The 21,369-nt window shown below is 45.6% G+C and overlaps 1 protein-coding gene across 1 annotated transcript in view; it reads left to right on the top strand.

The window, feature by feature from the left end:
* Positions 1 to 15,274, top strand: part of BMP3 (bone morphogenetic protein 3) — a 33,620-nt gene extending 18,346 nt beyond the window's left edge. The window contains 2 exon segments of the mRNA XM_081207160.1: positions 1,158 to 2,068; positions 12,317 to 15,274. Of these exon segments, the coding sequence (XP_081063286.1) occupies positions 1,158 to 2,068; positions 12,317 to 12,508 (1,103 nt within the window). The 3' untranslated portion in view covers positions 12,509 to 15,274.
* Positions 15,275 to 21,369: the final 6,095 nt, after the last annotated feature.

The following is a 21,369-nucleotide window of genomic DNA, read 5'->3' as shown; positions in this document are numbered from 1 at the left end:
TAAATCAAAGCCAATGTAACATCACAGCATCTGTGGTGACAGCATCCGAGAACCAGCTTGCAATGAGTTTCCCTAACAGTTGCTAGCTGAAAATGCAGGAAAACAGTGACATCTATTGATGAAGAGCAGCAAGTGTTTAAAACATTGCAAAACCTGCTTTGGGTATCTTCAGTGGATTGGCTTTTAAACTAGAATGTGACCCTCTTGTTTGAGTTTCACTTCATCATTTTCCCACAACGTGCTCTGAACAGAACTGGAGAAAACAATTCCGTCTTCTTGCCTTTTCCATCTGGTTTAAATTCTACATGGAGTTGAGCAATTGTCACGCAAATGGCTCTTAGGTAGAGAAGACCATTTTGCTACTAACCTACACCTGAAGTAGGCTAAAATCCTAAAAGGGTGAGATCACTGACCAAACTATCTAGGGACGAGAGTCTTCACTCTGTGCTATTTTGATCATCTGTATGGGCTCACCAATTTTATAAGAAGGTTTAAAAAGTTGTTATAGGTCGCAGAGCACTAAGCTTGCTTCCAGATGGCACTCTGCAGCTGTTTAAATGATTGGAGCTCCAATATGGAAGACAAGACGCACCAGCTAGAATAGCAGTTTTATTCTCAGCTAAGATTGCAGACTTTACAATTTGCCTTTATAATTCTGAGCATTGGGGGGGGGGATGTGTCCCGGCAGCCTTTTCTTTTTCATTCCAAGAAAGTAGCAAAGCAAAATCTGGTGTGTCCTTCCCATCTCATCCCCATCTTATCTTATCAATTATCTTATCTTTAAAAGACATCTGAAGGCATCCCTGTTTAGGGAAGTTTTTAATATTTAATGCTGTATTGTTTTAACACTCGATTGGGAGCCGCCCAGAGTGGCTGGGGAAACTCAGCCAGGTGGGCAAAGTATAAATAATAAATTATTATTATTATTATTATTATTATTATTATTATTATTATTATTATTGAAAATGCATCCTTGCCAATTGATCAGCTGAAGTCCTGTTTTATCTATAGAATAAGATGCATCAGTTGAAGGAAATGAATGAATATCTGTTGCAATTAAAAATGAAATTTTGTGTTAAACTGACTTGTATGGTAGTCACAGGCAGATTACCTGACCTTTTCTATCCTCACACAAATGTTTTTTTCCCTTCTCCTAGGGATCCCTGGCAACAAAGAAGTTCGGGTTTTTAACCTGACCTCCCTCACCAAGTCTGAAAACATCTTGTCTGCTCTGTTGCATTACTACGTTGGGGATCTCCAGAACAATAGCAATAACTGCCCTCATATCAAGGGCTGCTCTCGCCACGGGCACAGGAAGCCCGACATGCAGATCTGCCTCTCGCTGTTGAGTTTTCCTCCGTCGGGAAACCAAACTCGGACCCTGGGGCATTACTCCATCAACGTCTCCACTGCTTTCCGGGACGTCCTTTCTTGGCAGTGGAAGAACATCACTCAAGTCTTGAGCAAGGCAAAGCAAAACAACGACCTGCTCATTGGAGTCAAAATGGCCACCGTCGGCCGGCACACCTGGAAGAACATGCACCCCAGCTACGAGCCGTACATTCTCGTTTACGCGAATGACTCTGCGATTTCGGAGCCTGAGAGTGTCGTCTCCAGCTTGCAAGGGCACTGGAGCCCGCTTCCGGCCAGCTTCCCCAAATTAGACAGCCATTTGAAACGCGGGCTGGGGGAACGGCGGCAAAAGCGCTCCGCCAGCGTCTTGCTGCCTCTGCAGAACAACGAGCTCCCGGGCGCCGAGTACCAGTACAGCGAAGACGAAGGTTGGGAAGAGAGGAAGCACTACAAAACGCTGCAGCCCCGGCTGGCGGAGAGGGCAAAGAACAAGAAGAAGCAGAGAAAGAACAACCACCAGAAAAGCCAGACGCTGCAGTTCGATGAGCAGACCCTGAAAAAGGCAAGGAGGAAGCAGTGGAATGAGCCGAGATACTGCACACGGCGCTACCTCAAAGTGGATTTTGCAGATATTGGCTGGAGCGAATGGATTATTTCCCCTAAATCTTTTGATGCTTATTATTGCTCAGGTGAATGCCAGTTCCCGATTCCAAAGGTACAGTATTTCTCTCTCTATATATATATATATTTGTTTAGCCGTTTAGTCGTGTCCGACTCTTCATGATCCCATGGACCAGAGCACGCAAGGCCCTCCTGTCTTCCACTGCCTCCCGCAGTTTGGTCAAACACATGTTCATAGCTTCGAGAACACTGTCCAACCATCTCGTCCTCTGTTGTCCCCTTCTCCTTGTGCCCTCCATCTTTCCCAACATCAGGGTCTTTTCCAGGGAGTCTTCTCTTCTCATGAGGTGGCCAAAGTATTGGAGTCTCAGCTTCAGGATCTGTCCTTCCAGTGAGCACTCAGGGCTGCCTCTCTCTATATATATTTTAAATCTTGCTTTATCTCTACACAGTGCGGAAAAACGCAGCCCCATCCTTTTAACAAACTGCACGTGGCTTTCTTAAAAGTGTCAATAAAATCCAGCTTGATTGTTATTAAACCATAGTATGCAGTAAGTGGGCTTTCTCTCTCTCTCTCTCTCTCTCTCTCTCTCTCTTCCTAATGGCTAAGTAAGAATCCAGAACTGATTTACACAAAGATATAAAAATAAAGTTACAGGGGAGAATTACAGCAGGCTTTTTTTACAGAATTCAAATAAGCTATAAATTGCTTATTGGGTAATAATAATGTGCGAACTCGTGACTGCCTGGTTAATCATCCCTAATATCCCCTGCATGCCCATTTCTAAAAAAATAATAAAATACAACCGTGTTTAGTGCTTTATAAAAGTTGCAGCCCATTTCTAAAACTCGGTGTGCTGAAATATAAGTGCTTCGGCTGGGGAGCAGGATGCCCTAAGCCACGAGGTTCCACTAGGGTGGAGAAAAAAATCATGCCACTGGCATGGGATGTTTCAGCTACCATCTGGATTCCATGAGTGGCTGCCATGGCGCAGGTACCTGTGGGAAACTCACACCGAGGACCTGAGCACAGATACACACTTCCCTCCTGTGGTTTCCAGGAACTGGTATTCAGAACCATTATAGTCTATTGATAGCCACCTCCTCCCCCATGAATTTGTCTGTTCATCTTTTAAAGCCACCCAAGTTGTTGGCCATCACTTCTCCTGTGGAACAGAGTTCCATACTTTAACTATTGTTGTTGTTAACATTTATATACTGCCCTTCATCAAAAGATCTCAGTGTGGTTCACAAGATAAAAGCACAAATAAATTATTATTGTTAATTAGATTTACCCGCATTTTTCGCTCTATAACACGCACCTGACCATAACACGCACATAGTTTTTAGAGCAGGAAAACAAGAAAAAAAATATTCTAAACCTTTCAACATTCTGTTTCAGTTTTGTTGGGTGTCCACAAGTTCTAGTGCCAAGAGAGAGGGAGAAAAATCTTTCCTCTATCCTCTTTTTCCATGTCATTGTTATTACTGGTGCTCTCCTGAAGTTCAGACCTATCTTGTAGTGGCTCATCCTGGCATCCTAACCCCCTCTTGCTGTGTGCCTCCTTCCACAAACCTACGCTAAGAGAATGGCAGCCAGGCAGGCCAGTGTGGAGAGCTTCGTAAGCAGCAACCTAATCTTTTAACTGAAGGGGCGTCTTCACCCCCATCGCTCAGCCCAGACACTGAGGTCCTCCTCTGAGGGTCTTCTGCTGGTTTCAGGGAAGTTACAGGGAACCAGGCGGAGGGCCTTCTCGGTAGTGGCACGCTCCCTGTGGAACGCCCTCCCTTCAGATGTCAAAGGAGATAAAGAACCACAGTGGTACCTCCGGTTACGAATGGGATCTGTTCCGGAGGCCCAGCTGTATCCCGGAAATTCCGTAACTGGAGGACCGCTTCTGCGTACACATGTGACACCGCAGAGCACTTCTGCACACATGCGAGTGGCAAATCCACTTCCGGGTTTGCTACGTTCACAACCCGAAAGTTACATTACCCAAAGGATCCACTGTACATAACTTTTGGAAGACATCTGAAGGCAGCTCTGTATTGGGGAGTTTTTAACGTTTGATGCTTTATTATGTTTTACATGTTCGGTGAGCCACCCAGAGTGGCTGCGGAAACCCAGCCAGATGTGCGGGATATTATTATTATTATTATTATTATTATTATTATTATTATTATTATTATTATTATCATCATCATCAACTCTTGGGTGCCCCTGGCCATGTCGGCCCTATCATTAGGCAGAGTGAGGTGACCGACTCAGGCAGCTGATGTTGGGGAGCAGCAATGAGGTTCTGGAAGGCAAAGTGCTTGACCCTGTGGCCCTCAAGTGCAGTGAATGTTGAAGTTGCCAATGTTGAAGTAAGATTCAGTTGCCCATTTCATCAGTTCCTGTGCCTGGAACGGTGTGTGCAGATGGCTGCCTTTGGTTTGGGAAGGAATTCTCCTCTGCTGATGATGCCGTATGACAATGGTGTGTTTTTATTTTAAATTTTTGGGTTTCTGATTGTTAATAGGCCTTTTTTTTTGTTATTCCGCCAACATTTGACCTTTCACAAAGCCCTTAAGGCTGCTTACAATTTGAAACAACACCCCAAGAATACTGCGTATAAAGCCACAAAAAAATTGCAAAAAAAATTAAACATCAGTAACAACTACATTTAAGCAGAAGAACAGCAAATGAATGTCATGTTAGAGTCCCCTAAAGTCTCGTGAAACAAAAGATTTTGTCATTTCCCCATATAATGTTTCAAAGGATTGCTTCTGGTAGACCTCTACCTTTCAAGCGAACTCTAGAGGAAAGGCACGTGGTGCATCCACTGGGTTGAAAATAAGTAGGGCTGATTCTGGTCAGTGCCTGGATGGGGCCTAGAGATGTGCAGTGGGGCGAGGGCATTTAGAAACATTAAATGCAGTTTGCATTTGGTTTGCTCTCCGAAGTGCAGCCATCCTGTGAAATTTGCACTTCTCTGAATTTTGCAATGCAATGCCAGTCTTCTCATAGAACGGTACAGTTGGAGGGGACCCTGAGGATCATCTAGTCCAACCCTCTGCAATGCAAGAATACGCAGCTCTCCCATACGGGGATCGAACCTGCAACCTTGGCATTATCAGTGCCATGCTCTAACCAACTGTGCTACTTGGGCAAGGAGGACTTTTCCATCCCATTTTTGCAAAGTGATTATCCCTTATCTAATGCACCTTTGTGCGGTATTTTCCCTGACATAATGCACTTTTACATGTCGTTGTCACTGATAGATGCATTTACACCCACCTTAATATGTGCTTTTTAATACACATTACTTGGCTGGAGAGCTGCATTGCAAAATTCAGAGAAGCGCAAACCGGGGAAGGATCGTTGCGTTTTGGTTTGCTTACCGTGTTTTTCGCTCTATAAGACGCACCTGACCATAAGATGCACCTAGTTTTTAGAGTAGGAAAACAAGGGGGGGAAATTCTGAATCAAATGTTGTTGAAGAGGCTTTGTGCGGCTATCCCTGAAGCCAGAACAGCAAGAGGGGTTTTTTTTGTCGCTGTTTTGGTTTCAGCAATAGCTGCGCAGCCTGCATTCGCTCCATAAGATGCACACACATTTCCCCTTACTTTTCAGGAGGGAAAATGTGCGTCTTATAGAGTGAAAAATACAGTATTTTTTTCACAAGACGGCTCACCATCTGAAGCGCAAGTTCAGCCGGGTTGCCTTTAAATGTGAACTGCACCAAATTCTTCCTCCATTCCTATGGACTAAGGGTGTGACTTGATACAAGGCAGCTTCTCTGCTCCTTTGTAACTACTCACACTTCTTCCTTTTCCCCTTCCTTGCCGTGTTTCCATTAACCCCCTCTCGCTCGGGTAGGCATCCTGGATATCCAGATGCAGACCAGCTGGGAGCTGGGGGAGATAATAAAACCGGAGAGGTGGAGAGGGGAAATCCATGTGGATTTGAATCATTACCACTCTGTCTGTCTTAACAGCCCTGCTTTCATCTAGCTTCCCAAAAACATGTCCGTAGGTGTCTGAGGACACTCATCATTTTATTTTATTTTTACACTTCATGTGTTTTCTACAGGAAACACCTGCACAACACCAAAGGTGGCTGTTGTGCAAAGTCTTGAGCTGCTCTAATGCAGAGACAAATATATGCGCCGAAAAGTACTGCAGGCAGAGGACTGGGCATTCCAACAGTCCCACACATAAATAATTGCTACTCAGAGGGAAAGCTAGGACGAAAAATTGCTTCTGGAAAGGAATTCCTCTTTCTTATCTACTCTGTAGCTCAGGGGTGATGGAGAACCTCAAGCCCAGGAGGGAAATGTGGGGCCCTCTCTAGATGGCCTTTGGGAATCCCTACAGGCCACACCCTCCTGGAGTGCTTTTGCCTGCATGGAATGTGTCATTGACCTGTGACAATACTACTTGTTTGCATGGATGGAAGGTTTGGGTGTGTGCAGCAACCCTCTGGTTTTGTGTGTGGCTGAAATGCAACCTATGGTGCAATGGTAAGAGCCACATCCACTTTTGTTTCTGGCCTTCAGGCATTGTTGTTGTTGTTGTTTAGTCGTTTAGTCGTGTCCGACTCTTCGTGACCCCATGGACCAGAGCATGCCAGGCACTCCTGTCTTCCACTCCCGCAGTTTGGTCAAACTCATGCTGGTAGCTTCGAGAACACTGTCCAACCATCTCGTCCTCTGTCGTCCCCTTCTCCTTGTGCCCTCCATCTTTCCCAACATCAGGGTCTTTTCCAGGGAGTCTTCTCTTCCCATGAGGTGGCCAAAGTCTTGGAGCCTCAGCTTCAGGATCTGTCCTTCCAGTGAGCACTCAGGGCTGATTTCCTTCAGAATGGATAGGTTACCCTCCAACATTTCTCCAATGAAAACAGGGACATCCTATTTTGACAACAACAACAATTTTATTATATATTCACCCAGCCCATCTGACTGGGTCACCCCAGCCGCTCTGGGTGGCTTCCAACATATATAAAAACATAATAAAACATTTAGAAACTTCCCCATACAGGGCTGCCTCCAGTTGTCTTCTAAAGGTTGTCTAGTTACTTATCTCCTTGACTCAGAGGGTCACATAATTCCATACCCTCCAACATTTCTCTAATGAAAATAGGGGTGTCCTAAGGAAAGGCAGAACATTCTTAGATCAAATCAGAAACTGGGGCAGCTTCTGTAAATCTGGGGCTGTCCCTGGAGAATTTTCTGATTACCAAATTGGGGAGCAGAGGCTGCTGTTGTAGCTGCTCTGACCCTGGGGTCTGCATGAGGTTTAGATACCAAGAGCCTTCAGAATATACCTATGCCTATTTATTTATTTTATTAGATGCAGCTATTTATTAAAAATATTTTTGTCCTACCTTTCCCATATAATATTCCAGGTGGCGAACAGGCTTGTTTCTTTAGCTAATAAACATATTAGTCCTGTCTTGCAAATAAAATTGTCAGATGTTACCAGTCCATGAGTGTTTACACCAACCCATCTGTCTGAGCTCATGGCATTAGTCACCTGTATTGACAATCATAAAAAGGTGGCGGGTGGAAGTCTTACTATTTATTTACAAAATGTTCCCTAACTGCTCACTGACAATCATGCAAGCCACTATTTACAAGCCTGCATTGGTCAGTTTTGTTGCCGCCGCTGCTGTTGCTGCTATTTTTGCTTCATGGGCCAACATACACATAAAATTATTAACACCTTTCGAAAAGAATGCTTAAATTGCCCACTTTTGTTTTGAAGAAAAAGCAGCAGTGCCCCCAATACAGATAGGAGCCCCCACATCGTTTTTTAATTTTTATTTTGTAGATCACACACAGACATACCACAGAGAGAGATGCTATTATTTCCCCTGACTTTGACCAGCCACCTCAGTCTTATCTGCCTCGCAGGGTTGTTTATAAGAATAAAATGATGGGGAAGAATATATGTTGTGTGTTTTTATTGCTGTAAACTGCAATTTTTTATTATATAGTGGAACCTCAGATGTACCATCGTCCTTATGAACGCTTCGGGTAATGAGCTTCACTAACCTGGAAGTAGATGTTCCTGGTTGCGAATTTTGCCCCGGGATGCAAGCAGAAGTCGTGCGTCGGCGGCAGCGGGAGGTCCCATTAGCGAAAGCATGCCTCATGTTAAGAACGGTTTCGGGCTAAGAACGGCCCTCCAGAACGAATTAAGTTCGTAACCAGAGGTCCCACTGTATAGCAATACAGGCAATCCTTGTTTTGTGCATGGGGTTACGTTCCGGGTCTCCATGTGTCAGTTCTGGCGGGGCCTGTGTAAAATGTTCTGCCCCACCCAGTTCCACCCTTTTAGTGACTTTTAATGACGTTTTCAGGTCATTTCTGGGTTTGGCGCCATGCGATCAAGCGTCAATTGGATGCACATAAATTGGCCATCACCTGTGCACAAATATTTTTGCAATTAATAATGTAATGCCATCTTGAACACTCTGAATGAAATATATGCTACAAATGTACCAAATGGATGGATAAGCAAACTGATTCTAACAGCAAGGAGGAGGCACGAAACTCAACTCTCTCTAGGCCTGCTGATGCTTATAGCTCCCAAATAACTTTTTGGATAGCTGAGCCTACTTCCAGGGTCAGAGTTCAGCTGAGTAGAACAGCAGCTCAGGAGAGAAGCTTCAGGCAGGCAGAAGGATTCCCTTCTCCTCGCTCAGACACTTGATCAGAGCAGTTTTGTGTCTAAACACAAAGAACTGCAGCCATCACATCTAGTATGACCCTGTGGGTCAGTTTGCACGATGGGTAGCCCATGTGATGCTTTGGACGACAACTCTCATTGGTCCCAGGCAGCAACACAAATTGCTAGGGATGATGGGAATTGTAGTTCAGCAAACTCTGGGTCGGTAGGACACCATATTGGCAGGCTCTGTTTCCCAGTTCTGGAGAACCAAATGGTGGCATTTATACTGCACTGTATTGCTTCAAGTGCCGCACTGTACGTTCATATAAAAGCTGCACATAGGAAATGAACAGCGGGGGCAGGGGGAATCCTCCTTGACATGCTATTTTACTGTAGCCTGAAGACCAGGAAAAACTTTACAGCTTGATTCTGTTGAATGTCTAGGCTGGCTCTGAGTAACAAGAGGTTCATTCATATTTCTTAGTGCAGTGCCTAGAAGGGAAAACCAAGAGTTTTAAATTTAAACTGAAAACCGCATCCAAGCAAGGCTCTGCGTCAACCGGAGAGTAGTTGCTCTCATACCACAACCATACCACAGGCCAGCAAACATCTTTATTGCTATTTTGTGCATAAAACCACAAAAGCAGAACAATAAACTCACAACCCCTTTCAGAAACGGTAATTGACTTTGGAGAAGCATAACCTCCCAGCGTTCCTAATAAAATAGACTCAACATCAGCAGAGCACCTGTTTCCAATTCCTTTTAGCTCATAAGACACAATGGATATTTCATGGATCCCTAATGCAACCTTTTGTTCCTGGCATTCGGTGAGAGCAAAAGGACCTTAGAAAATTCCTGCGCATGCCTAGGGATAGCATAAGATCCTTCATTTCTCTGTCCTAATTCGTATGCCTGCAGTAAAATAGTCTTCTCCTGTTTTCTGACTTCATTTTGTACATACTCTAAAGACGTGGGACCTCTAGAAATGTTTCTGGAAAAGAGATCCAGACAATGGGCTCAAAGGTCTCCTCATCTTCCCTGCCCCACTCCACCCCACATTTTATGCATTAAATCCTTTAACAGGAACACTGGGGGCTGGGGGAGGAACAAAAGACAGAGAACAATATATTGCAAATTATTCTTACATAAGATATTGACTGGCTCAAACAGCAGCGCATTGAGGAACCCCTTTTCCCATTTTGGGGTGTTAACAGATGCAACAGAGATCTCTTTATAAACTGCTACACCTTCCATTTCAGCAAATCATCCACGGAAAGGGAGAGAGGTCTGCTGGCATTATGTTCCATTTTGGAGAGGAATTTAAAGATTACCGGGAGGGAAATTGCATCTTGCACTGAAATTAAAAACACATCTTACCCGCCTGCTCTTGAATGGAGTGAGAGGCCAAATCCAACGAAGTGCATGTGCAGCAGCCAGAGATAGCCGTACATAGCGTGATAAGGGGAGCTGGAATCTGCCTGGATTAGCTGTTTGATGGGGAAGGGGCAGAGAGGGGACAGAATCCAGTCCCCACTTTCCTCCCGAAGAGCTGGCTCATATTCCAGCTTTGCTGCTTTCTGGGCTACAAACATGCAGTCCTGGTAACTGGAGTCATCTGGGGGAACATGTTGTTGTTGTTGTTTAGTCGTGTCCGACTCTTCGTGACCCCATGGACCAGAGCACGCCAGGCACTCCTGTCTTCCACTGCCTCCGGCAGTTTGGTCAAACTCATGCTGGTAGCTTTGAGAACACTGTCCAACCATCTCATCCTCTGTCGTCCCCTTCTCCTTGTGCCCTCAATCTTTCCCAACATCAGGGTCTTTTCCAGGGAGTGGAGGTGGCCAAAGCACTTGAGACTCAGCTTTAGGATCTGTCCTTCCAGTGAGCACTCAGGGCTGATTTCCTTCAGAATGGATAGGTGTGATCTTCTTGCAGTACATGGGACTCTCAAGAGTCTCCCCCAGCACCATAATTCAAAAGCATCAATTCTTCGGTGATCAGTCGTCTTTGTGGTCCAGCTCTCACTTCCATACATCACTACTGGGAAAACCATATGGGCACCATCAATTTGTATGCATGTTCCCACATCCAGTTAGGAAACCTGATTTTGCATAGGCATGGCCGCTAATGTGCATGTTAGGCAAGATGTGCTTTGTTGCTACTAATAATTGCAGGAAACTATCTTAACAGATCAAGGCGTTTTTCTGCCCAATGGGCACATTTCCTTCTAAGCAGCCTTCACAGGAGGGGTGGTTGGTGCATGCCAGCAGTGGGTGAGGCCCAGTGGCGGAGAATGGGGGGGGCACAGAGACAGTTGCCCTGAGCACAAAATTCCTAGGGGTGCAAAATTTCAACACCCAGCGCTGCCTCAGTATAGCTCTGCACTTCTGTCGCTGGGTTCCATTGAAAATGGCTTCTCTGTGTGAACCAGGAAGTGATCTCTCTAAACAATGGAACTGCTTCTCTTTTCTTATCTCTGCAGCTACGATCTTTTGGGTGACGCAGACGCTGTTAGGCAGTTGAGTGCGCATGCGTACTCCGTCCACTTCCCTCCCTCTGCAAGGCCCTGGGCGCTGGCAGCCCACACTAGGCCACTGGTGGGGTCAGAGGCAAAAGAGGGCAGAGAATTACATGTGAATTTTATCTTTTTACAGTAGGCTACTATCTACCCAGAATTCGCACACCTCTCTCCATCCTCCAGGCAACCAAATAGTTTTATCAGAGCTGGAGGACACATTCCAACCAGACAAAAACACTGGGCAGGTGCAATGTTGGGCTGGTGAGAGGTGTGATCTGGTGAAAGAGGGTTTGTGACCTGAGGAAAGTTCAAAGGGCCAAGCAGAGAGAGCCACATTCAGCCCCTGTCCTTTTATACAGAGCAAGTCAAGTGTAAACTGGGCGGCCTCCGTTTATTACATCATGAGCTCTTAAGAGGAAGGATGGCATGCAGCGGTTTGTGGATTTTATTTGATAAGTGATATCTTACATACAAAAGGTGGCATTTTGACATGCAAACGGTTCGTTAATTGCATTTGATAAGCAATATCCAACACGGCAGCTATTTCAAGCCCTGGGTCGCCAACCACTTGCTCCATCAGAGCTGGTTTTCAGATCAGTTAAGGAAGGTGTACAGTGTCCAATAAGATGGCTTGGTTGAGGATTTATTTCACTTACATAAACTGTGATGTGCAGAATTAATTAGTAATGCTAACCTATGTGCAGGGGGCGTACAGTAGCCCAAGGAACTCATTGAACTCCGTAAACATGTAGGACTGGGAGCTGCAAGCCTTCCATGTCACTTTATCTCTAATCAACCTGAAATAATGCCAAACCAAACTGAGATATTAGAACATACAGTGAATTTTATTACACACACACACACACACACACCTGCCTTATTTTCAAAGGATAACCAAGGTGGCTAACATGTATCTTAACAATCCTGAAATACAGAGCAATCCCCGTTCAAACCGCAAAATATTCATGCCAGAACTGCAACAACAAATTCCAAAACAGCCATCAAAACTAAAGCATCAGAATAAACCATCGTTCTTTCAGGGAAGCCTTGGCAATTAAACCTGGTGTAAAAACACTGCAGATCTATTCACGGTGGTGCTGCTATAAAGGATCAGTTAAACATTGTGTGTTCCCAGCCCAGTTAACTGCTGTTCTTCTCTTCTGCAGGCCTTGAAGCCCTCCAACCATGCAACTATCCAAAGCATTGTGAGAGCTGTGGGTGTGGTCTCTGGGATTCCAGAGCCTTGCTGCGTCCCAGACAAGATGTCGTCTCTCAGCATCTTATTCTTCGATGAAAACAAGAACGTGGTACTCAAAGTCTACCCAAACATGACAGTGGAATCCTGCGCCTGCAGATAACACCCTCCCCTGCAACCCAAGAAGCCTTATCTTAAAAAACAACACCTCCTGCGTTGACTTTGTTGCTTAACAGTTCTCCCCACCTGACCCCATTTTGCACTGCCAATGCATTTCATTCTCCAAAGATTTTTAAACAAGTATGAATGAAAAGATGTGCAGGAGCCAAGAAGGAACACACCATAGGTTGCCACAATGTGGAAGGACTAGACTGTAACTTTCTTACTGTGAGAATATGGTGGTGGGGGAATGGAAAGCTCAGCACCAGTAAAGCAAGCAACAAACCTTGTTGTTGCAAGCTATGCATGGGGGGGGGGAATGAAATCTGCAAAGAACTTGTCAAGATGATATGAAGATTGGCAGGAAGACCATTTCGTATATTTCTGTACAAAGCTTTGTAAATGGTTCATCAAAACTGCTGGTTTTTTCAATCCACTCTTTTAGAATCTAGTGGTGAAGGAGATTTAAGATATATGTTATGCGTCTGAAGCAAAGCTATCTGCCTTAGGTTACAGGAGAACTTCCCAAAGTGCTGAACAACACAATCAGTTCTGACATACGCAAAGAACCTAAGAAAATCCAGTGTAAGGTGTTTATTTCCCTGTTGTGGCATGTCAGAAGGGCTCTGTGTTTGTGCGTGCCTCTACACAGACAAGGGCTTCCTTTCGCAGAGTAATGGAAACCTTTATGTTGCAATCAAAAAATATTCTTCTCTTTGCATATCTACTAAAGATCAATATGCACGGGCAGTCAATCCAACAAAATCCTACTCGTTGACCTAGTGCTGGTCTTTGCAGGAATGTGGAAGAGAAAAGTAGGGGACTCCCAGGAGGTTGCTATGGCCCTCCAGATGTTGCTGTACAACTCCCACCACCCCTGGCCATTGGCCATGCTTGCTGGGGCTGATGGGGGTTGGAGGTCAGCAATGTCTGGAGGGCCAAAGGTTTCCCACAACTTCTTTGTGCAATGGACAGCTCCTAGCGCTGGTAGTTAAGCCCTGTCAGGTGTGATTTAAACATGATCGTGTGTGTATGCATTTTTCAGCTTCCTGGTGCGAGGTTCCACGTGCTCAGTGACATGTATGAACCTGATCACTAGCACTCATGTATGCAGTTTCAGCCTGCTAGAATCGTGTGTTTGTAAGGAATGGCTACTTGGCATGCTAATGTCATGTGCACAGGTGCCTGCAAGCCGGTTGAAATAAGAATGGAAGGAGAACCGTTCTGGATCAGGCCAAGGGGTCAGGGAGAGGCTGATGGGAAAATCTCAAGCAGGATCTCTTCTGCCCACCTGCAATTCCCAAGCAGGCAGCATACAAAATCCCTAATGCCCAGAGCCCTGCCTGGGTCATCCTCCCCACCCCCCAAAATGTGTTGCATCATATTTAGAGCATCCCTCACTGTTGAGGAACGGAGTACAGTTCCTCCCCAAAACAGCACTGCCGCAAGGAGAACTTGAGTTCACCAAAGCCAATGAGCAAGCTGATACAAAATCATATGGCAGGTTCCAATTACAGCAAAACCACATTTCCTGATGTGGACCATGAGAAGCTGCAAACATTTGGAGGAAAAAAGGTTGCATCCCATAACAGAAGATTTACTCACGGCTGCAACGAATTCCTGGATCTTGCACTTCTGAATTTTCTGCCCCGTCTACTCCCTCCCTGCTAGCAATGGCTTTCTCACGTAATTCTTGATAAAGCTGTCCCTGCGCTGGTGCTACGTATGAATTCATGAAAGCTCAGCGACGTCCACTTTCATAGCCTTAGAGCAATACTGCGCAGACGTATCGAGTGTAGCACAAGGCCGCTAAACTGCATATCCATGAGCTCAGCTTTATTCAGTGGAACCAAAGACTAAGCAGAGGCTGAGTCATTAGCCCATGACCTTCTGGAATTATAAACTGCAATCAGCCTGCAATCATGTATCATGGCTAGGCAACCGGATTAGCAGGCAAACAATGCATAGGTTGAGAGTTATTTGGTCTCATGCTTGCAGATGAAAATTGGGGAGTAGCATCTGCTTTTGTCAGAGGAAGTTGGTGCTGAATGCAATGCGTGCAGATGTGTGCGCTTTGACCACACTACCTGGAAAGGCCAGCACTTGGGATGGACTTTGCATATGATTGCTATGCATCTCACAGAAGATACGAAGTGCCTTCCAGTCTCTGCCAATAAAACACTGTGCATCTTTCTTGTATTCAAGCAAAGCTCTAGAGCTCGGAATGGAGCTGAAAGCTTTCATTTCCAGCTCACTAGAGTTATATTGCAGCTTCAAAGGGTTGGTTCCTCTTGCTGGGGAGCTGACAATATTAAGCTATCTCCTTTCCCATTTTTTTTAAATTAAAAATAAGACTTTGTACATTTTTATTTTGCTTAGGAATTGTAATGCTTGTACAGTTGGCGTCAGTAAAGTTAAAAGGAAAAAAAACAACCCCAGAGGATATTTGTATATAGAAAGAAGCTTCTATTCATGCCTTTAATTTATTTTATGTTTGTTGCCTTCCTGTGTGTTAATTAATTTCCACTTTTTAGTACTCTCAAAAACATTGGTTTTTGCGTTAATTTTACAAAATTATGTATCTATGATTAGAGGAGCTGCATGCCATCGAAACCAAATTTATGGGATGGAGGCACACTGAGAAGGGACACTTTTCACTACTGATGTATAAGCTTGCCTGACTTGTATTTGTTTCTCTCCTTCAGTAATAGGAATTTTTCACTGCAAACTACTATGTACAAGTAAAAAAAAATTTTTTTTTTAATGTGAATCTTCATTCTCTCTCGATTTTTAATATCACTTTGCACAGAATAGTTTAAAACAGGATACACGCTCCCTCCTTGTTTTGTAAAGGATGACAAACAGGTTCTAAATAAATGAATGGGCTTTCAGTTTGGAAGAAGTTCCTTTAAAAAAACTACAAAAAAACCAAATTGTCACTCGCTGTACTTAAGGTAAGGTAAAGGTAAAGGGACCCCTGGCCATTAGGTCCAGTCGTGGCCTACTCTGGGGTTGCGGCGCTCATCTCGCTTTACTGGCCAAGGGAGCCGGCGTACAGCTTCTGGGTCATGTGGCCGGCATGACTAAGCCGCTTCTGGCGAACCAGAGCAGCACACAGAAACGCCGTTTACCTTCCCGCTGGAGCGGTACCTATTTATCTACTTGCACTTTGAGGTGCTTTCGAACTGCTAGGTTGGCAGGAGCTGGGACCAAGCAAAGGGAGCTCACCCCGTTGCGCTGACCTTCTGATCGGCAAGTCCTAGACTCTGTAGTTTAACCCACAGTGCAGGAAATAGAGTTGATGTCAGTTGAACGACCTACCAATCCAAACACCCCACTGCTGTAACCCAACAAGCACTTGATGCTCTTAGTAAGGGCCACAGCTCAGGGTTAAGACACCTGTTTTGCATGCAGAAGGTCGCAAGATCGATCCTTGGTATCTTCAGATAGCACTGGGAGTGTCCCATATCCGAAAACCTGTATAATTGCTGGCGGGTGCCATAGACAATACTGATCTAGATGGACTCGGGTAGTTTTGTATGTTCCTACCACTCTCCACACAGACTTCCTGCAGTTCCAGGCAACAAAAGTCCCTATAAGATTGGGCATGTATCATAGTAAGTCAAAGGCTAGGCAGGACTGCAATAGGCAGACATTTGGGTTGACGGTAGTGAATTGCAGAAATGCAGCAAGAACCTATACTTAGGAGAAGTTTTCCCCAATGTGGCCAGTGCTAGCGACTCATTGTTGACAGCCAGAAGCTGCTAAATTGCCCATGCGTTGAATGCAATGGGTGTTGCTTTGTTGATGGAAGGCATCTGTTAACAGAATGCAGTGGGAGGGAATTATAAGTAAATTTCCCACCCCCTATTGCCTGCAAATCCAAAATCTGAACTGAATAAAAATGAGAAAGAGAGAATATCCAATCGCGATTGTCAGGGGTTCAGGAGCAGAGGCACAGGAAAGGGAGGAAACAGAGAGCGAGGGGGAGGAATCCGAAGGAAATATGAGCGATGACAGCGGCCCGAGATCTCTGAGTCTTTCCAGTGAATCGGAAGATTCACAGAAAGGGGCGCCAGTGGTCAGAGCAAGGGGGGCGCCTAGGGGGACACCCCAGGAAGAAGGGACCAGAGGGGACTCAGAGAGCAGCAGTTGGAAATCGGGACCAGCTTCCACACCAGAGCGCAGTAGGGGGGAGGGGTCCCAGGTATCGGGATCTGGCGGCTCGCCGCAAGCGGGAGGGCATGAGTCAGGATTGGCCACACCTCCATCGGGGAGCGAGGAAACGGTCAAGAGGAAGGTTGAAGGCTGGGCGCGCGCGCCAAGTTCAAATGCACAGGAAGGCGGCACAGTAAGCAGCCCGGATAGGGAGCCAGGTCCTAAAGCCCGCCGCAAGGAGGGAGAAGAGTCCGGGGGGTCAGCGTCAGAAGAGTCCAGGAAGGAAGAGACCACAGGGGGTAGAGGGACCCAGAGGAGGGAGGAAAGACGGAAGAGGTGGAGTAAGGCTAGAGTATTAAGTTGGTGTACAGGAGGCGGAGACTCAGACGGAGCTTCACCGGTCTAGCTTCTAAGACGTAGAGCTGCGCGCTGCGGCTTGGAAATGGAAACTGTAACTCAATAAAGACGTTTGTAAAGTACTGCCGGCTAGCGTGGTCCTCTGTGAGCTGGGACCTGGAAGCGGCTCTGACAGCGATAGATTCGCCCACCCCCATTTTAGCTGAAGTTAAGAAATATTTCATTTTGGTGTTTTAGGAATGTAGGGGGCCTGTAATAGTGAAGTTTCTTTGTGTTGATGGGATGCTACTCTGGAGAACAAAAGGACTGAGACTGGTTTTAATGAGCTAAAAAATTTTAGGGTTTTAAACCGGATACAGCCTTTTCTGGGTTGGTTGAGCAACTAACCAAATTTTAATGGGAATGGGAATTAGTTTGTGGCCCACCAGAAAGGATTGGTTTATGAGAAGCGGATTCTTTGCACGCCTTATCACCATAAAAGAGAATGATAAGATGGCAAAGAAAAGCGCAACTTTTTCATAAAACAGCCTTTGAAAAATCCCCATGTGGTGAAGGAAGGGGCAAGAGAAGTCTTTTATCTAAACTTCCCAGAGATCAAAGTTCTCTTTTCTTTTCCATTCTTCAATGCACATTGCAGGTTTCCGCCCCTGAAAAAGATGTTAGGTAAGACCTGGGTAAAACTTCAAAGCCAAAAAAAAAAAAAAAAAAGGTGGCATGTTGAAAAGAGGCAATTCAGGTGGAAAAGGGTTGGTGATATTTATGTGCATGTATTCATTTATACAGAAGTAAAATACATGTTGTTTGTTCTCTGAGCTGTTGCGAGGAGGGCATTAAAGCACTTGGAAGATTTTTTTAAAATAAGCTTTTAATGCAAAGTTCTGTAGGAATACTACACCTGGATCAGACTGAAAGCCCATCAAGTCAATTGTTCTGTGGCCAGACAGATGTTCAGATGTTCAGTGCCAGATTACCAAATAGGAAGAGCAGGTCTATGGGCCCCATGCCTTCTGGGGCCCCCGCGACAGTGGATCAAAAGACTTGATTTTGAAAGACAATTACAAAAGCGTATTAGGACATAATTTGCAAGCCTCCCCACAGGTTTTGACTGCCTAGAGGACTCCGCGGGTTTAATCTGACACTACAAACCTGGCCAGATCCAGGTGGGAGGCAGCTGACTGCAAAGACCAGCCTGGCAACACAGTGGCAGGCAGCAATAGCCACAATCAAATCCAAGTTAGGAGCATAGGAACCAACTCCTAGGGGCCAAGGTCCCTTCGGCACCCCCCAAAAAAATATTTGAGGGGGGCCACCAAAGTAAATGAGGGACGCAGGTGGTGCTGTGGGTTAAACCACAGAGCCTAGGACTTGCTGATCAGAAGGTCGGCGGTTTGAATCCCCACCACGGGGTGAGATCCCATTGCTTGGTCCCTGCTCCTGCCAACCTAGCAGTTCGAAAGCACGTCAAAGTGCAAGTAGATAAATAGGTACCACTCCGGCGGGAAGGTAAACGGCGTTTCCGTACGCTGCTCTGGTTCGCCAGAAGCGGCTTAGTCATGCTGGCCACATGACCCGGAAGCTGTACGCCAATGACCCGGAAGCTCAGTCAATAAAGCGAGATGAGCGCCGCAACCCCAGAGTCGGCCGCGACTAGACCTAATGGTCAGGGGTCCCTTTACTTTTACCTTTTTACCAAAGTAAATGAGCAATGCCCAAATATTTTATTCAAGTTGGCACCCCTGGTTAGAAGCAAGTTCCATAGTTTAATTGTGCCTTATGTGGAAAAGTACTGCTTTATATCTGTCCTGTATTTTCCAACACTCAGTTGTCCACGAGTTCAGGCATTGGGAGGGAGGAAAACTTTATCCACTTTGTGTATGAATAATTCTATGCCCTTCTATCACCTCGCCTCTTCCTCGCCTTTTCTCTGAACTAAGATGTCCCAAATGCTGCAGTCTTTCTTCATAGTTGTTCCACCCCCGTGATGAATTTGGTTGTCCTTTCCTTAACCTCTCCCAATATCCTTTTTGAGGTGGCGTGCTGGGGGAAAAATTGCTTAAAACTAGTGGGCATGGCAAACCTTGCCAGGTTGCCTGGGTCCTGGCAGCTGCCCAAGGGTGCCATGGGCCTTGGGGATATAATTAGTGAAGTGATGAGTGATTAAGTGGCACAGCTTCCCACACCCACATTTTCAACCCATGCTGGCACCTTCTTTGTAACAGCAACAGCAAAAAGGCCCTAACTCTGGAAGCTGTGTGCTCCCCGCCGCGGCTTTTGCCTGGAGTTGCAGGCAATAACACGACCAAGAAAATGTCACTTGACTTTAGAGAAACACGGAGCAGATGTCTGGCCTTTAAAGAGCAGGATTGCATTTTGTCACCTTATAAAAGAATATAGGCTAGTAAATGGGCTTTGGGACTTCTCCATGGGTTTTCTAGATGCTTTGGTCTCTGCATCTGGCAATTGAAGATGGGACCATGGCTACACCAGTGGGTTTTGCATTTACTGCCTGCATTCAGTTGGCAAAGCAATTAGCCCTTTTGCGGCAAAGCCAGCATCTGAATTACCCTCAAAATTTCCTGCGCAAAACTACTTTCCATCTGCCTGGTGTTTTCACCACCGGGAACAAGTTACACCTGCGCTCCATACAGAGTTCGTATTGGCTTTCAACCCACTTCCAAATGCAATACTAGGTGTTACTTTTGGACCGTAAAGAGCACTGTTATAGAACCCAACCAATCATCTCCTTTGTTCTCCTTAACCAAGAGGAAAACCCTTGTGGATAAGCTATTTCCAGTTAGGAATCTGGCTTGAAGAAGAAGGAGAAGGAGAAGGAGAAGGAGAAAGAGAAAGAGAAGGAGAAGGAGAAGGAGAAGGAGAAGGAGAAGGAGAAGGAGAAGGAGAAGGAGAAGGAGAAGGAGAAGGAGAAGGAGAAGAAATCCCCAAATAATTGTTTCTCGAAATAAATGTCTTCCTAAACAGATTGCATTTACTCCCAAGTAAAGACTCCACTGATGTCAATACATTGCAATACATTGCAATACCAATGCAATGAAGACCTCATTCTGGCCAGCCATGAAGGAGGGTGTTGGAAAACACAAATAGAGCATGTTGAAGGTGCCGTGTAATAGATTTATTTGTGCACACAATGCATTTTACAGCCGGTTTAAAAAGGACGAAGGCATTTCTCTCCCTGTGTGTACATACCAGCAGCACTCTTGTGTAATAAAACCAACATATACTTTCTCGTTTAAAAAATAGGCATATATGAAAACTGGGCATATATACAAATAAACTGGAAAAAACAACCCATCTATTTTCTCTTTTTAAAAAAAGTTTTACAGCCTTTACATTTTTGATGCCTTCTAGAAACGGGGCACAAAAATATAGATGATGTGCACTAAAGAAGACACAGATCTTGGAGACACCGCACAGTCTTTGGTATTACTAACTGGTACCAGCAAGCACTTGAGTGTTTTCTATAGGATCAGGGATGAGTCACCAGGTGCCCCCCCCGACACTACAAGGACTACAACTCCCATTACCCTTGAGCATTGGGTGTGCTAACTAGGGCTGATGGGAGTTGTGGTTCAATAACAGCCAAAGGCCCAATACATTTTCCATCTCTGCCTTGAATCCTGATAAGACAGAAGTACTGTTTCTGGGGGACAGGAGGCGGGTGGGTGTGGAGGACTCCCTGGTCCTGAATGGGGTAACTGTGCCCCTGAAGGACCAGGTGCGCAGCCTGGGAGTCATTCTGGACTCGCAGCTGTCCATGGAGGCACAGGTCAATTCTGTGTCCAGGGCAGCTGTCTACCAGCTCCATCTGGTATGCCGGCTGAGACCCTACCTGCCCGCAGACTATCTTGCCAGAGTGGTGCATGCTCTAGTTATCTCTTGCTTGGACTACAGCAATGCACTTTACGTGGGGCTACCTTTGAAGCTGACCCGGAAACCAACTAATCCAGAATGTGGCAGCCAGACTGGTGACTGGGAACGGCTGCCGAGACCACATAACACCAGTCTTGAAAGATCTACATTGGCTCCCAGGATGTTTCCAAGCACAATTCAAAGTGTTGCTGCTGACCTTTAAAGCCTTAAATGGCCTCAGTCCAGTACACCTGAAGGAGCGTATCCACCCCCATTGTTCTGCCCGGACATTGAGGTCCGGTGCCGAGGGCCTTCTGGCGATTACCTCACTGCGAGAAGCAAAGTTACAGGGAACCAGGCAGAGGGCCTTCTCAGTAGTGGCACCCGCCCTGTGGAACACCCTCCCACCAGATGTCAAAGGAAAAAAAACTACCAGACGTTTAGGAGACATCTGAAGGCAGCCCTGTTTAGGGAAGCTTTTAA

Source organism: Podarcis bocagei, assembly GCF_964188305.1.
Source record: "Podarcis bocagei genome assembly, chromosome: 9".
In the NCBI taxonomy this organism is placed as follows: Eukaryota; Metazoa; Chordata; class Lepidosauria; order Squamata; family Lacertidae; genus Podarcis; species Podarcis bocagei.
This window is presented reverse-complemented; position numbering and strand designations above follow the sequence as displayed.